Consider the following 17,011-nt stretch of genomic DNA (forward strand, 5'->3'; position numbering starts at 1 on the left):
CTTCTTTTGATTGATTTCCGGGCCGCTCTCGCATTTCGGCGAAAAAAGGAATCAAGAACTCGTTTGATGGCGAATTGGCAATGTCGACTTGGCTCGATCTGATGGCTGCTGCCACTGCCAATAGCCGACGCTGACGTTTAGCCTTGATACTTTTGATAGACGCTCTGCTGCCTTTTGACTTTTGTCTGTTTCCGGAGCGGAGAGACAGTCGTCGTCACAGTCTCGTGTCGCTCCAGAAAATGTAATCAAATGAAGGGATATGTCAGTTGGGGGGGGGGGGAACATAAATAAAAAAATAGTGCTCAACTACGTATGTATATAGAATAAAGACCAACGCAAGAGAGGAAATTGAAATGTCATATCAGTTCGGAACGAAGAAAAAAGGTGCCGAACCCTGGGCTTGCTTCCCTTCTAAATTCTTTCACTCTCAATTAAACATACTGTATCAAATATTATGGATTTATTTACTGTCATGCACCTTATATTGAATTATTTATTGGAGTGTGTGTCTCCTTTAAAACGAATTTTTGAAATTGGAAGGAAAAACCTCCGTGCATTTTGAAATGACCGAATAAAATTCTTATTTTTCAGTTCCTCTCCCTCAATTCAACTTTGACAACATGCAGCAGCCTTAGAAAAATGTCGCAAGTTCACCGCAGACCCTACTCGACCGAACGTTATTGGTCGAAAATCTCAAGCCCTGAACATTTTCCCAATTTCAATCAAGAAGTTTCTTTCTAGTCAACTTGTCCCCACTTCCCGTAGGCTACTGTCTGTGTGCATCTTTCACCTACGCAACTCTCTTTCAGCACACGATCCGACGCCTGATCCGACATTCTGAAGCTTGAATTTAATTTAGGAGTCGACGGACTTTATCTTTGTTCGGAGAACTTTATCCTCTTTACTCCCCTTCCGTTATATTGATCACGCCCGCGGTACACACACATAGCATTCCACTTGTTCAATTCACTTCTACAAGGTTAATACACTTACAACTAATCACGTCGTCTTTCCTGGACGAGTGACTCACAATGCAGTTGCATTCCGACTTCCTTGATTCGAGCTTATATTATAAGAAGAAGAGGAGGAAGAATTGCTCTCAGCATCAACAAAGAGATTACACATCAGCGTTCCCCGTTATTGAATTGTTATTTTTACCTGAAACTATGCGTTGTAGTTTATTTGTGAAAGGACGCCTATATTTGTGACGAAGGACACCGTCATAATAAAGATCGTAACCCATAAAACCTCGGTATTCTTGGCTATAGCTGGTCGAATAATTTCGATTAAGGATTAGTCGTTGCGCAATGGCTTTTCAAAGCGCTGCTGCGGGGGATGCACGTTAATTGTATTTACTTGGAACCTGTTCGCGTATGGAAAACGTCATTCGCAGAATTGAAAAGGGGAAAATCGAATAAGCGGAATATTTCCTCTTCTCATCTCCAAGATTATCAAATTATTTGTATTAATTAATTTCCCGGAACCGAATACGCCAAATATGGCGGGTGGAGAATGCGGAAGAGTGATTCCAGTGATGGTGGCAATGGCAAGCAGATCCTGGGAATTCGTTTCGATGAGAATTATCCTCAGTGGGACCGCGTCGACATTCGACACCATCAATATTGCGTCATGTTCACCGGACGATGAGCGAGGATTGGGTAACCCTTGACACATTTCTTTTTTCACCATGCTCGACCGTGCTGTAATTCACAATGCACGACTGTGATCTTTATAATGACAAGCATTTGAATAACAATCCTCGTGAGATGTGAGATTTTCGAACTGCTCGCCATAGAATCAGTCCAGGTCGCTGCATTACCGTCGTCGTCAAATTAGAATCGGACACGGAAGAAATTTCATTCTTTAATTCAAATCCTACCTAACTCAAATTCTATTTCTGCCATCGCCCAGGCTGTTGAAGTTGCGCACCGCTAATACCCTGTTCAGATTCTTCCGTGAAATTTCAACCGATTCACGTAAGTTGTTTTGCTTTTTGTTTTGTTTTTGGTCGATTATAGGAATTAGCACAAGAGTCGCGACCAAACAACCGCTAGACGCTTAAGTTGGACGTAGAACGTAATAAGCGATGGAATTGCATTTGTCGCATTGTTCAACGCACCCAGCAGAAAGAGGGTAGACGGTGGTGGGATGGGTTTACCAAAGTAGAACCAGATGAGTGATTGGCTGATGGGTCCCAAGTTCCGTCTGTTCATTAATGGACAAGGTGGGCTACTTTGGTGCAGACACCGCAGAAATGCCGCTCGCGCTATGCTGGACAGTGGTACCTAGCTGTCTAAGTTAACAGTTCGCAGCTCAACAATGGATAAAGTATTGACAGTTGGACACAGCAGAAAGACCGAGAAACATTTCCTGCACGCTATTATTGTCTAGTTGAGAGTCTGTACAGCACCAACTATTAGTCGGTATTTAACTGCAATGATGATATAAACGACAGTAATGCATCAGAAGAGCGACTGCCCCGAAACTTGTTCTCTTGTTATGACAAAAAAAAAAAAAAAGGAAAAAATAAGTGGGCGCTCTGTTAATTGCTGCCCCCGAATTGAAACAAGAGTATACCATACAAAAGATGGCAGCGACAAGTAGATGGAAGCCTGGGCACGATTCTCAACGGAAAATAATCGAGACATAAATCGAAGAAACTCTAAAAGTGTAATGCGCTCTTCTGTCGGCGGCCCTATAATAACTCTCGGAACAGACCCCTTGGATCGACAGATGGATAGAGGGCCCTTTGATTATCTTTCTAGATGATCAATAAGTCAAGCGGTCAAGTTCCGCCGTGCAACGCTTCGCCGCCAACGACAAATGCAACATGCAAAGCCCCGTTCATTCAGCTTTAATCAAACGAGACCTCCCACCTGGTATTTCTGCGGAACTTATTTTCTTTACTATTCTAACATCAACCCTTTATCCCCCCCCCTCCCGCCGTGTTTCTGCAAAATAGTCGCCATGTTAGGGTCTGTCAACCAGTCAAACACTATTACAGCTCGAGCAAGAAGTAAGAGAGAGAGTGTGTTTTGCATATTTCAGTTATATATTCCCAGCTGCTTTCCTACTTTACCCGCAGAAGAAAGTGTTTATGCATGGCCAAGTTCAAACTCGTCGCCTCGCCTTACATCCTCCTCAGTTACGCGGACTTATTATGGCCCACCTACTCCTCGTACTTCTCAATCTTAACGAGTTCGTCGGGGTATCATCGGTATTATAATGTTTCATGGTAGAAAATGTCTACCCAGCGCACCTACGCATCAGGATATACTTTTACGACGGGAAAAATATTGAACATATTTGTGCTATAGATACGAAATGTTGGCAAGATATAGAGAAAATGAAACGTCAACAATGGCTGGATAGTTATTAGGTTAAATGACAGTGTATTGTATATATTATGTTCACATTTTTAAATTTTTCTTTTTTTTTTTGGGGGGAGGGGGGTTTGGGTGGGTGGAGGAAAAAATGTTTGGGATTGGTGGAGAAGAATAATTTGGTTTGGGCTTGATGGTTATCCAAGATTGGGAACAGTAGTCAGGGATACAAGTACAAATACAGACATCGGCAAAGACAGCAAACCCACAGAGTACGACGAATAACACATAGCGACGGCGACGAGCGAGAGTCTCCACCAATATCCGGCAGCGTTCATCATCAAAGAGCTGCCGCTGCGCTGCATGGCGGCCGGCTGTTCACCTGGAGATGGACAACGAAAATATATCAGAGAGAAGATAAAAACATTGGCATTTATCTCTATGGCAGACATTATTTAAATTAAAAAAAAACAAGACATGGACGTCAAAGCTTTCAACCACCATATTATCTATGCGGTTACGTTGTCAAGACAAACTCTAAACGTTGTGGCTAAATGTTTTAAACTTAATACTAAGTGCGTGCCTTTCGATAGCAGAGATAATAAGCATCTGACCTATTCACATTGATCTAAAATGTGCGGTAGCCCATGGTAACGTGGTAATCGATAGTCGTCATTAACAATCATTATAAATTAAATAGTCAGTTAAGCGGGGTGATCCAAAATTGATGAACGTTTAATTTATCAAGTTAACGCGGTCGGACGATGAATTAGTCCGGCTGATCAATGAATACGTATAGTGGGGAGTTGATTGGAATAAGGGCAGCAAATTAAAAATGAAACATTGCGCATGAATTCCACACTAAAGGAATGATAAATATATAAGAGCGAGTCACGTTCTAATAATGTGATGAGCTCTAAAAACACGATGTGGGTTAGACTACCACTGACCTTTGAGAATGTAAACTTTGGCGGATACTGGGGGACAGTGGGCCGGCTGGCAAGTGTAATTGCCTGAATCGCTGACGTGGGCGGCTTTGATGAGCAGCGAGCTAACTGTTACATCCGTCTCAGCAAAATACTGGCGCTTTTCGATCCTGTCGCCGCCAAATTCCATTACCTAGACTCGAGAAAAAATCATCAAAGAAAAAGAAAAACATGATACATAAGAATCTAGTGTGGGAGTCTATAACTGGATGAATAACAGTTTCGTATTTGTGTGTTTGTTGCCCCACATATTGTACGCGCTACACAGATTATATTACATTGTAGTATATTGAGGCACATTGTAGTATATTGAGGCACACAGCGCCGTCGTTATACACAGCCCAAAGTATTTAGAACCCCGACAACAAATAGTTCAATTAGGCACCAGGATTTCTTTTGTGTTGCATGACGGGGCTCCGAGATGAGTCGGCGAATTGGCGAAACCTCTTTTTTTTTTTTGGTTTTGGTATAGGACCTTTTTTTCTTCCTGTTCATCTCTTTTGTCATCCATATATGGTCCTCCTTTTAGTCCCTAATGATTACAGGATCCTTTTTCCTCTTCTTTTTTTTTTTGCTCTTGTCCAATAAACCACACGAATGTAATACTACGACGACTGTATAGCTATATTTATGTCCTTTCCTTATAGTCTTACTCTTACGCATTGGTAGTTTGAGGAACGTATCGATTTAGTGACGTTCATCTGCTGTTTCCTCCCAATATTCAATATATTTTTTCCCCAGCCCGATTATGCTCCGATCGACAGCATATATGGAGACCACGGCCAAAGGTCTACAAAGTCGTCGTTTTGATGGCATCAAATCAAAAGTTTACCGATTTCTTTCATCTCGAGCATGAGAGGTGCAACGCAGTCAAGCTGAAACGTATAGATGCAAACCTGGCAATGCTGCAGGCAATGGCTAAACGAACTTTTATTTTTTTTTCTTCACTAATTATCGTAGCCTTTGTCTACTAAGCGATAATGGGCTTGATTCGATGGAATCGAACGATTGCACAGCCCACGCCATATCTCCGAGAGCAGAAACAAAACCACCCGGCAATAGAATAATAAGCAAAAAAAAAAAAAAAAAACTGCAAACAAAAAGAAAATGGGGAAAAATTATTGGCATTGGCGTAACTAACGACTGAAACGGTAGACGCAACAAACTCCCTTTCTTTCTTTCTTTCTTTTTTAACGATTCCATTATTATGGGCTATAATATCCCCCGCGACCCTCGTCCTCAATTTCCTCTCAGTTTCTCCATCTCAAAGCATCGAAAACTAAGAAAAAGATGAAAGATAAAAACTAAATGGCAAACATAATCTAACGGTGTACATGTATACTTTTCAGTAGTATATGTTCTGTCGCCTTACTGCATCGCAACCAATTGCAATATATCTTTGATAAACATTATTACCTAACTTTTTTTTTTGGGGGGGGGGGGGGTAGTTTTAAAGAAAAAAAAAAGGGATGTTTTTATGGCTTGTTGTCCCTATATATATATACCTATACTTTTGTGAGCTACAGGGGGAGGAGGAAGAAGAAAAAAAACAAAGTGAGGCCAAAGGGTTGATGGCCGTTGGGTGCAACCGGTCAATAGCTTTTATTCGGAGCTGTTTTGCCACTTTTGGAGGCCCTTTTGTTTTCCTTATTCCCACGCATCTTATTGTTATGCCTATGCTGCTGCCCAACCCCCCTCTTCCTTTTCTCCGTGTGTTTGGAGCTATGAACGATCCATCACGTTCCGTGACACCTCAACAAACTCCGGGTCGCCCCTTTTCGTCTCCCCGCCCGACAGCCCATTGGCTCTTGGGGAGTAATTAAACTCTTGGGGGAAAAGGAGGATGAGGATGAGAATGGCAAGGGGGGAAAAAGAAGAATAGGAATGAAGAAGAAGAATTATGTTTGAGCTGAAACTGGAGTGAGTCGTGTGCCACAACATTCATCAAGGCCTTGTGTATATATATCCAACATGTCGTGCTGGGTCTGTGGATTTCGCCCGACTAGACTGTCCCGGAGCACTTCATTCCATTTGCCTTCATGAGCGCCGAGTCAATTAGCAAGCGCAACAACACTCGCAGCGGGCGATGGGAGCCGAGGTTCAAACGGACATCGGGGCCGGCAAATGGAAGGGAACGTGAACAGGAAAATAGTCTCGCCCCCATCACACCCTTCTCCAAATTTATCAAACGTAAATAACCCAAAAAAGAAGAAAAATGAACTTCGAACTTGTGGATGTCTTGCAACGATCTAAAATGAGAGTGGCCTAGATGAGTCAGCGCGACAATCAGGACGACAGCACTACATAAACTCAACTTTGCCATCAGACTTGGTGTGTTTGCATATATGTAGACATTGCAGTTGACGCGATCCCGACTCTCCGGAAATAAAAGGGAAAGATCCAAGTGCCGTGACTATAGACGCACTAGATGTACATGTCGACATGTAACCTCCAAATGCTGGGAATGGAGAAGAAGAAGAAAAGCAGAGACGGACTGGTGATGGGGAAGAAAAGAAAAAATAAAATAAAAACTGAAAAGAGTCGGTCGCCAGTTGACACGTTTGCATATAGAGTCTAGAAAACAGACGAGGGGCGGGCGGAAGAGAAGGAGATTGGCCGATCGATAGAGCCAGGTGGCTTCATTAAAAATGCAAACAGCAGAGCTGCTGCGAGGTTGGGAAGGCGAGGGGGAGGTCTTCGCAACGTGATTTTTCAGTTGGAAGAAGAATCATGTTAGGGGAAGAAGGGAAGAATCATGGGGAAGAAGTGGTCTAGGAAAGAAAAGAAGAAAAAAAAAACAGAAGCAAAAATGGTTGATAATGAGATGCATAAAATTCTCAAGGGGGGAGTGGGGAGTGGGGAGTGAACGAGATAACGGATAAAACAAAAAAGCACGTCACGCATAGTGTATATCTTTTCTATTTTTAACATTCGATTCGCAGTTGACGGTGAGAATAAGAAACAATAGAAAACCATCAGCAACAAACACATGTATAGAAACTTTTAAACTTATTTTGTTGTTGTTTTACCTGTCCGTTGTGGTACCAAAAGAAGAATTCCGGTTGGCCGACGGCCTGCGACACGAGACAGGAGAGGTTAACGGGACTTCCTTCGTGGACGTGCATGTCCGGCCCGCCAAAAATCGAGGTAGTCGGTTCTGCGAATTGAAACATCACGAGAAAAAATCATCAGAAAAATAAAGAACGAAAAGGTTTTTTTTTTCCAGAAAAATATAGGCGTCCGAATAATCTAACGACGAAAATGTAGTATTGGTTTGACGCAAGATTTCCCTTGGCGTCGCACGACATTCCCAACGGAACACACAGCGGACGGGGGGGTACGGGTATCAGTAAAACAAGAAACAACACGGAATGCAACATCTTGTCTAACGTTCTTATTGCGGGTAGACATATCTATACATTTTTTTTTTTTTTTTTTTTTTAAATATTTAAACAATTGTACACGCCCGCAATATTGCGTGCGGGAGCGAAGGAAAATAATAATAATAAAAAAAGAATATTGGAATTCTTCTTATTTTATATTCATTTGAAATGAAGACCACGCCTTCATCTTATAAATCTCTTCAAATAAAACAAATTCCAACGAATTCTAAATGCATAAAAATCGATTGTCTATTTGATGGAAATGTCGTCGGGCCCGCCGACAGAGAGTCTCGGTGCGCAATCGATTTCTAAAATGGAAAGAATAAAAACCTAATCAATTTCCAAATCTCTCCAATAAAATCCGACCTCTATGAGAGGGCGCATGATTCAGCGAGAGACCTGCGATAGCGGCGGCCCAACAGCAATAAGTTTCGCGAGTGCCTTTTCTATTTTTTGACAGGAGAGAGACACACCAACGAGGCTATGGTCGGTCAACTTTCTCGGACAGCCCCGATCGTGAAATATTGATCAAGGTTGTCCCGTTGATTAATGACAAATGTCAGACGGCGGCCAGACATATGAGTCGTGAGGGTGTGGCACTTTTGGGAGCACACAGCCAAGCTCTGCTGTCTTCTTCCAACTATTTCGTCCAGAAATTCGGCGTTCGGCTGTCAACGGCAACTGCATTAGACGTTATTTTTCTTTTTTTTTCTGGGGGGGGGGGGGGGGGGGGGAGGGGGGGTACTCCAAAACTACATTGAATCAAGACACGGTTGTTGAAGGGAGCAGTCCCGATAGGTCGGGAGCCCGTCGCAGCCCGTCACTGCTGCGCGTTTTCCTTTTTATTTTTCAGTGTGCGGGGGGGAGGGGAGGGATGAGCGCTAATGCCATCAGCCGCCTTTTTCTCCCGAGCTGCGCCAGCTAAAGCGAATCCAGGGCAAAGGAAGAAGAAGAAGAAAAACAAAAATTCCCGTCCGTCGCGAATGACGCATTCAGAACGAATTGCTGTCGGATGTTCGTCTTCGTTTTGTTGGCCGCCACTCTGCCGCACCTATCTAATACGCCACAGCCCACCCGGCAAACCCCATCCAACGGGCGTCCCGCTATTGGGAGAGATCCATCCATCCAACCCTTGCCCTTGATATGTGTGTCTCTTCTTCCTCTCCATTCGCTCAATAAGGCGCTCATCAAATGAGAGACGACAACATCAAACTCGACGGCCTTTGAATGGCAACACCCGGCTGGAAATATAAGACACTCCATTCAAAATGCATGGGCGCCGCATCCAGCGGCACTCTTCAACATTTATTTATTTTTTATTATTATTTTATCTAGTCCCAATTTTTTTATTTTACAACTTTCGACCACTTTTCCCTCTTCGATTTCCTTTTATTTTTTAATCAGCAAAATGAGTTTCTCTTTTTTTTTTTATTTCTTCGCCACTTCCATTTGAAAATGAGATCGAAAAAGGAGGTTAGGGTTGTTGGCGCAACAGTCGGTCATGCGATGAATGAAATATCTTAGAAGGGGAACACGATCTTTTTATACCTACATCTGCCCGATAGCTTATGCAGTTCTTGTTTTCTTTTAAAGAAACGCCAACTGACTTTTTTATTTTTGCGAAACTTTCATTTTTTTTATTTTTTTTGGGGGGGAGGCCGGAATGGCCGATGCGAGTCGTGTTCCTCTGGGTGTCATCTTGGTCCGTAGAGACGCCAGCCCGGTGCATCCGGGGGAAACGACAACACACACAATTGATAACATGGCAACGGATGAAACAGGTCGACGGAAATGTCGGAAGCAAGCTGGAGAGCGACGCGGGGGAAAGAAAAAAAAGGACAAAATCATGTCGGATGGGCCGCGCGCGATCGATTTCGTCGAGAACAGAGGCAGCAAAAAGTCACGATTGGCGGAATCTAACCCCCATCCGTCCATCCATCTGCTTCTGCTGCTGCTGCCTGGCAATATTGGTAAATATTGAAGTAGCTAGCAGTCGGACTGATTGCGCTTGTCCTTTGTATTTTTTCTCCATGACGTCCAGGGAAGAAAAAAGAAACTACGCAGACCGTGCCGGTAGTCAAGGGCCTATTCAAGCAGCGGCAGCAGCCAAAGCCAAAGCATTCATCTTGATTATTCAACATTTTCCGTTGCCAGTCCGTATTGCGTCAAGTTCTCGAAAATTCCGTCATTCCAAAAACATGGAATCGTATCTTTCACGACGGCCATCTTCTATTTTGGAGTTTTATTTTCACCTTCCACGAACATCATTATAATCTGTCGCGAGCGGAAGAGAGATAAAGGTTGGGAGGGAATAAGACCTGCAGCAGTCATATCCCCCTCCATTTCGTTATTTCCTTCCGTCGCTCTCCGCTTTGTCTGTGTGTGTGCCGCCGCTCTCTTCTTGTGTCTCAGTTCATCTTCCAGGAAGAAAAAAAAAAGATGTAAAGAACGAGATGGGAATTCGACTCAACAGACCGTGAGGATACGGTCGCCCCCCTCTCCTTTCGATTGCTTTTTTCCCCCTCAAAGACAACACGATCCTCCTCCTTCTACTCTCTCTATTCGTGAAATCTCGATTCTTTAATATTTTTCCTTTTTTTTGGGGTTCTTCCATAAATCTTGCGAATCTCGCGGTCGTCTTTCCACCTAACAACCGTTTCGGTCGTGCACAAATAGACAGACGGCGACCAGGCAAGTCGACCGTGTATCGCTCCTGGAGAGAGAGAGAGAGAGAGAAAAAAAACGGATGACAAGAAGACATCAATTGGATGCCGTCGGTTGCTCTCTCTCTCTCCCCTCACTCTATTCCACTCCCGCCGGGACCCGAGAGTGGTGGTTATGTAACGCGGAAGAAGAAGAGCTTTTACTTTTTCTTTTCGCAAGGGGGGAGAGAAATAAAATTCGATTCTCGAGTCAACACGTGCCAGCAGACCCCAGAAAAAATCTAAGTGTAGACTGCGGGAGTCAGCGGACCGATAGCTCCGCCCCGGCGTGGTTTTTTTAAAATTCAATTTTCGGACATTTCGTCCCTGTGGACGAAATATTTGGCACGCAAATGTAGAAGAAGTTGGTGAGCGAAACTTTTGGGTGTTGGTGGTGAGCCACTGTGTGTATACACACACGGCGGATGAGAAAAAAGAAAGCGGATGGGTTAACGAACCGAGCGGTCAGAACGTGACTAACGATTGCTAGTGCCATGAATATAAGTTCCACATGCTAAACTAGTTGGCCGACATAAAAGACTCTCACCCCTCACCACCCCTTTTTCGCTTCCGCCCAATGCCCAATATTCGTATAATTGGCACAGTGAGAGAGAGAGAGAAACGGAGGAGTGGTGTATAGAAAAAAAAGGGGGGGGGGAGGTGCGGGAAAAGGGGGAGGGGGGTCGATCCGTTTCGTTGGGTTGGCAATGCTGTCACTGACGTCGCTCTGATGCATGATGAACGATCATCGAAATTGACACCGACGGACGAGATAATTGAATTTTTCCCCTCCCCTTATTTTATTGGCCATCCAGCGCATCAACCCCCTTCATTTTCTCTCGTCCACACTCTGGCAGTAGCAGCAGCTTAAAGGCTCGTAATGAATCCGGATGGGATTATTCCGCACGATTACTTCCCCTTTTTTCCTTTCCTTTTCTCCTTCCGCACTCGATTCCGCCTCGGAAGAATCTTCCGCACCGAACCACAGAAACGGCAAAAAAGAAAAAAAACGGAATTCCGCCAGCAACACTGGAACGAACTGGAAGAAATACTTTTGCCGTCACGAACAGGTTACACAGTACGCACAGACAACCACTGGGTTCCAGACGGAAAAATTCAACCGTCAAGTTTGATAGTGCGCGGTGCTTCAGGATGATGGCTGGGGTGTGTGTGTGTCAGTGTCGAGTTGACACAAGAAAAGATGAGACGCTCGGGCGTCGTGTCAATAAAAATGAATTCCTTTTGAAGCTAAAAGCAAGTCTAGCGTGGGCGTGACACACCACAATTCGATCAACCATACCCAGTCGCTCTGCTGTAGAAAACGGTGACACACACCCACACCAAAAAAGTGGTTCGATATATAACAGCACCTTGCGGTGAGAAGGAAGAATAAAAAGAAGAGGTGATATAACACTGGCGCCTTATATAATATAGGATGGCCAATGACTTTGCTGGAGGGGACATTGGAGACCACTAGGGTGTATGTGTGTGCGTGTAGGAGGAGAAGACAGAAAAGGAAACAAACATTCGAAGCGGACGAGATGATCTCAATCGATACAGGAAAAGATGGCAAGAAGAGGGAGAAACGGCGGATTGGTTGCCCATCTCAAAAAAAGTTGATGGTCTATACTATAGCGGAGCTGGGACCTACATAGACAGAGACCTACTTGGTATTCCCACAGAGGAGCCGTTTGCAAGAAGAAAATGTGGGTTAGCATCATCACGCCCGGATGTCGGGGAAATACTCGTCTATTCTTTTCTTCTTCTTTTTTTTTTTGGTTGCCCCACTTTCTGACTCTTTTGTTTCTTTTTCTTTTTGATCCGGCGGAATAAGAATAGGGCGCAGGCCGGGCTAGCGGAGAGTCGGCAGAGAACCACTCCTCCTCCTCTATAACTTTTATACAAGTGATGTGTGTGTGTGTGTACAGTGCGCACACACACACACACACACATACGTCTTGTATATATGTTGAACCTTCATCGCGTGCTTGGGAAAATGGAATAAAAAGAATTGAGCAACATCTTTTCTTTCCCATTGCTGCCCCACCACCCATAATCATACAGCCCTCCCCCCCCCCCAAAAAAAAAAATAAGAAATATAAATAAACCCAATAAAATAATCTTCTCTCTGCTGAGAAAAAAAAAAGAAGGGTAAAAGTTCTTCATCACGTTTCTCGATTCTTCCGGCTGTCAGACCAGTCGGACGTGATTCGTTTCCGTGAGTTCAGGAGTCCAGCCGACAGCGGGCGGTCTGATGAAAAACGCATCCCCATGTTCCCAAACCACCCACCCCACCCTCACCCTAAGTAAAGAAAAGAAATGGCGAGAGAGACGAGAACAAGAAAAACGAAACGAACGGAATCGAAAAGCGGATGTATATAGGAGAGAAAGAGAGAGAGACTAGACACAAGAAGAAGAAGAAGAAGAGAAGACCATCCCGGACAGACCCTGCCATGTCCAGCCCTGCCGTACACACACACACAAACACAACGCATTCGGAATATAGATTCGCCGGCGAAAAATATAATACCGAAAAGAAAGAAAGAAAAGAAGAGAGCAGCTATTCATCTCCTTGATGAATCCCTCAACAGACTCTCTCTCTCGGCCTTTTCTTTCTTCTACAGATGAATTTCCAATCGTTCAACGTCGGCTGCAAGAGACAAAGCGGAAGGTGTGTCTACATATATATATGGTACATATACAGTACTACTAGTATACACAATCCGCCGAGGAATATACAAGCTGGGACAAACACACGGAATACGGATGTCGCCTTCAACGTTTATCGGCTGAATGACGTCACGTCCGTTTCTTTCCCCCCCCCCCCCCCCCCCCCCCCACCCGATCGGGAGAAAATGCTGCACTGGCCGCTTTCAAGGAATTCAAGAGAAACAACTTTGAGAGGGAAGATTATCAAAAAGGATCGTAAATCATGGAACAGTTCTATTATTTGCCATCGTTGAATCGGCTCCTGTTGTGTTGCTGGCAAATCGTTTTCCAGGAATTGAATTCCTCGCGAGCAAGGAAAAGGGTTTTTTTCAAAACAAAATGACGGTTAACAAAATGGACCCAACTTACCGACTACTTGGAGATGAACGAAATAGCTTCTGGTTGGCTGGGTGCCGATTTGGCACTCGTAGAGTCCGGAATCTTTGAGTTGGACGCTCCGCAGCTGCAGGGTCCACTCGCCCGTGTGGCGCTGGTGGTAGACGGAGAACCGGCCGTCCTTGGTGTAGACCGAGCGGCCGACGCTCAGGATGTGGAGGTCGCGGTGGCGGACCCAGGAGACCTGCACAGACCACTGGACGTTGTGTTTTAAAACGGCATGTTTCAACGACTGTCAATTGTCTTCATTGAAACTATATACACCAGCAACAAACAATTAAGCTAAAACGATGATTAGTCTAATAACACCGAAATCGTGATGATTCTCGCTTCGATTCCAACCGAATCTGATTGCCATTTCCTTCCGTCGAACGTTTGCAGCCAACGGGAAGAACGACATTGTCGCGGCGGATCAGCGGATGACCGCTAGGCGGAAGTAATGGGCTATTGGAATACGCTGCTGTATACACACTCCTTCTTTTTTTTTTCCCTTCGCTACAATCAACAATCTCGGAGAAATTGCACATCAATAGACGATGAGGGAGGGGAAGAAAGCGACTGGTTCATTAGATGCAATCGATGGCTGAACGTCAACCCCCCGTACGAGACGTCAGCAGCGCCGACTAAAAGATATGTGTACACACGTCGCTGCTTCTATTTTTTCCGCCTTTTTTATTTCTCCCATTCTCTCTCTTTGTCGATCGAGACGATATTCTACTCCGGTTCCTGCCATATCTACAAAATGCGCCTCCGCATCTTCCCTTTTCATCCCCCCCCCCATCCTTTTCTCTTAGACATTGGATTCGACCGACCGACTCGGTGGTTCGTTCGGCCTCACTTTCTCTTCTTCATATTAAACGACAAGGAGATGTATGATGAATGTTCCTCCGCCCCGAGAGAGAGAAAGAAAGGGGAAAAAAAAGAATCTTGCGAACAATGGAGGGTACAAGGAAAAATACTAATAATAAAAGAAAAAAAAAAGGAAAAAAAATCCCGAACGAAAAGAGAATACGTAGGACTGTCTCATCACTTTCCGTTCAATCTTCATTCTTATCACGTCCCCATATTTTTTTTCGCGTGCGCTCATATCTCGGAAATAAATAGACGCAGCACTGTGTCCGCAGTAGACTAATACACACAATGTTGTCCACATTCGTGAGTCCGCCAACTCTGGGTCAAATTATGTAACATAGCTGCTGTGATTCTGTTAGTATATGTAATATGTTCAAACTCTAAAGAGATTGAGATAAATTTGAAAGGCAAAACCCGGCAAAACCAAAAAATTACCGTTTTGTTCCTGAGGCTGCGGGGCCGGCAGCTGAGATAGGCCGTGGTGCCGGCCGCCACACGAACTTCGGTGGGCATCACGTCGAAATCGGCGTCGGCGACGTACGTTCCTGCTAAACTTGCGGGTGGAGAGCTCGACTCGACGATGGCCCACTCGGAGGAGGGAGCGACAGCGGCAGCGGCGGCTGGCTCATTCACGTCGCTGCACAAACCTGCGTCATCAACGGTGAGAAAACAAGAAACAAAAAAGAAACCCAACTGAGTGATGATGAAATGGTTTAGAGACGCAATAAGGAGCTCACACACGACGCGGTGCGTGTCTGCACGCGCGCGCTTGCTTATCCTCTAGGTGAGTTGTGTGTTGTTACGCTTGAGCCTACACACTCGACATCACACACCCTAGTTCCGTATCAACAAAGTAAAAAGTGGGATCTATTTATAGAAAGGGGGGGGGGGGAGCTTAGAGGATCTCGCAATCGAGAATCCCAAAGAATGCTTTTTTTAAAAATAAAGAATTATGATTGACTCAAAAAACGCGGGAGTTTGAAAATCATGGCCGACAGGAGAAATGAATATCTTGATACGCATAATGGGAAATCGGCTTGACCTTTTTTCTTTTGTCTTTTATGGTCAGCTCTATGGCCGGCCGGCACATGTGTTGCGCTTCAACGGATTCAGCAGATTTCACTTCTTGCCCCCCTCCTGTCTGCCGTCTATCCAATTAGAGATATAGTCTAAGATTGTTGAATGCTAAACGGATATGTAACTCTGTAAGAGCATTACACAGTCAAAACCCATGAGCGTATTTACAATTGCCATTCAATATTGCGCAACACAATTTCGGTTGCGTATATATAAATAGGAGGCATGTAACTGGGTAGAGCTCCTTTCGCCCATATTGGTGTAGCCGTGACTGTCCTAAATTGGCGCACATTTCTCTGCCAATTGCTTTTGTTCTGTTATTCGTTCGCGCAGCGCTGGAAACATTCAGCGCAAACGAGTCCATATATTATATAAAAGGAGAGATGACGCACAAAACAATCTCATCAACTTATTCCCTCCCGTTATCGCCTTTTTGTCGTGTGCGTCCTATTTTTATTTCCTTCACTTTTTGTTGCGAATGAATTCGGTCGTTCGGGACTTTTCTCGTTCTTTTCTTCTCTCTTTGATTTGAGAGTGGGCGAAAAATGAATATATCTTCTGGCCCTTGTTGTTGTTGTTGTTGTTGTTGTTGTGATATTTCTCTTTCTCCTCCATCATTCTTTGTATAGCTTGCCGCGTTCGGACTATCCAAAGGAGATAATATTGTCGCCGTCTGTCACGGCCGGCTGGACGACCGGTTCAATCCTCCCACACCTTCCCTCCTTCTCCGCCGGCTCTCCCTGTGTGCCCACCAGCAGCGGTACGGCTATAGTTGTCGTCTTCCATGTGCAAGTGTTGTAACGTGCAGTACACACACGTGAGCGGGACGACGAGCTAGGCGGCCGTAACGATGCAACCGTATTGATCCGCCGTGTCTTATAAACAGTCACTTTCATCGACCCCAGGAGAGGTTGCACATCCTCGACGGGTGTCAGATGGGAGGAAAAAAGCTGCAAGAGGCAGAAAAACCCAATCGCTCCTTCTCCGCCTTCACTCCGCCCATCTATTTTCATAAATGTACAACACAAACATCAGCCCGGCGCACGAGTTTCTTTTTTTCTCTTTCGTAAGATTAGTGCGATGTTGTCGATATTGAAAAATGCAATCGAGCCCAGGACCTCCCCCTCCTAAGATTAGCACTCGGCAACACAGAGACGAGCCCACAAAAAATTGGAAAAGTCTTTGGAGCCAATAAGGCAGAGAGAATTTTCCCTATTTTTTTTTTTGCAAAGGCTTAAATGTTTGCCTTGAATTATATACTGGACGTAATCATCAAATTCCAGCAACTTTCCCTGTCGTCCGTCGGCGCCCACTGGATTCCGTTCCGCTCTTCTAGTGACGTGCGGAATCGATCAACAACCGGCTGAGAAGGGATGAAAAATCTTGGCCGTATTTATAAGTGACGGGCGTTAAAAGAAGCGGCAAATAAATCTTTTACAACCCACAAGAATTGAAAAATAATAAAATAACAAATAATAAATAAATACAAATAAAAATAAAAATAATAAAAATTTCGTTTCAAGCGGCCGGAATGTCTCCAAGCGGATGGCGTGCACGCCCTTCCTGTCGTAAGTCACACCCCA

General features: G+C 44.5%; 1 protein-coding gene across 2 annotated transcripts in view; it reads right to left on the reverse strand.

Moving 5' to 3' along the window:
- Positions 1 to 3,363: 3,363 nt before the first annotated feature.
- Positions 3,364 to 17,011, reverse strand: part of LOC124312148 (zwei Ig domain protein zig-8-like) — a 34,398-nt gene continuing 20,750 nt past the window's right edge. The window contains exons 2-6 of one of the 2 annotated variants that reach the window (XM_046776638.1): positions 14,787 to 14,998; positions 13,473 to 13,695; positions 7,339 to 7,466; positions 4,274 to 4,442; positions 3,364 to 3,705 (exon numbers count right to left, since the gene is read on the reverse strand). In XM_046776638.1, coding sequence (XP_046632594.1) covers positions 3,521 to 3,705; positions 4,274 to 4,442; positions 7,339 to 7,466; positions 13,473 to 13,695; positions 14,787 to 14,998 — 917 coding nt within the window. In that variant the 3' untranslated portion in view covers positions 3,364 to 3,520. The remainder of the gene's footprint in view (positions 3,706 to 4,273; positions 4,443 to 7,338; positions 7,467 to 13,472; positions 13,696 to 14,786; positions 14,999 to 17,011) is intronic. The other variant, XM_046776639.1, reaches the window with a different exon arrangement.

Source organism: Daphnia pulicaria, chromosome 8 (genome assembly GCF_021234035.1).
Source record: "Daphnia pulicaria isolate SC F1-1A chromosome 8, SC_F0-13Bv2, whole genome shotgun sequence".
NCBI lineage: Eukaryota > Metazoa > Arthropoda > Branchiopoda > Diplostraca > Daphniidae > Daphnia > Daphnia pulicaria.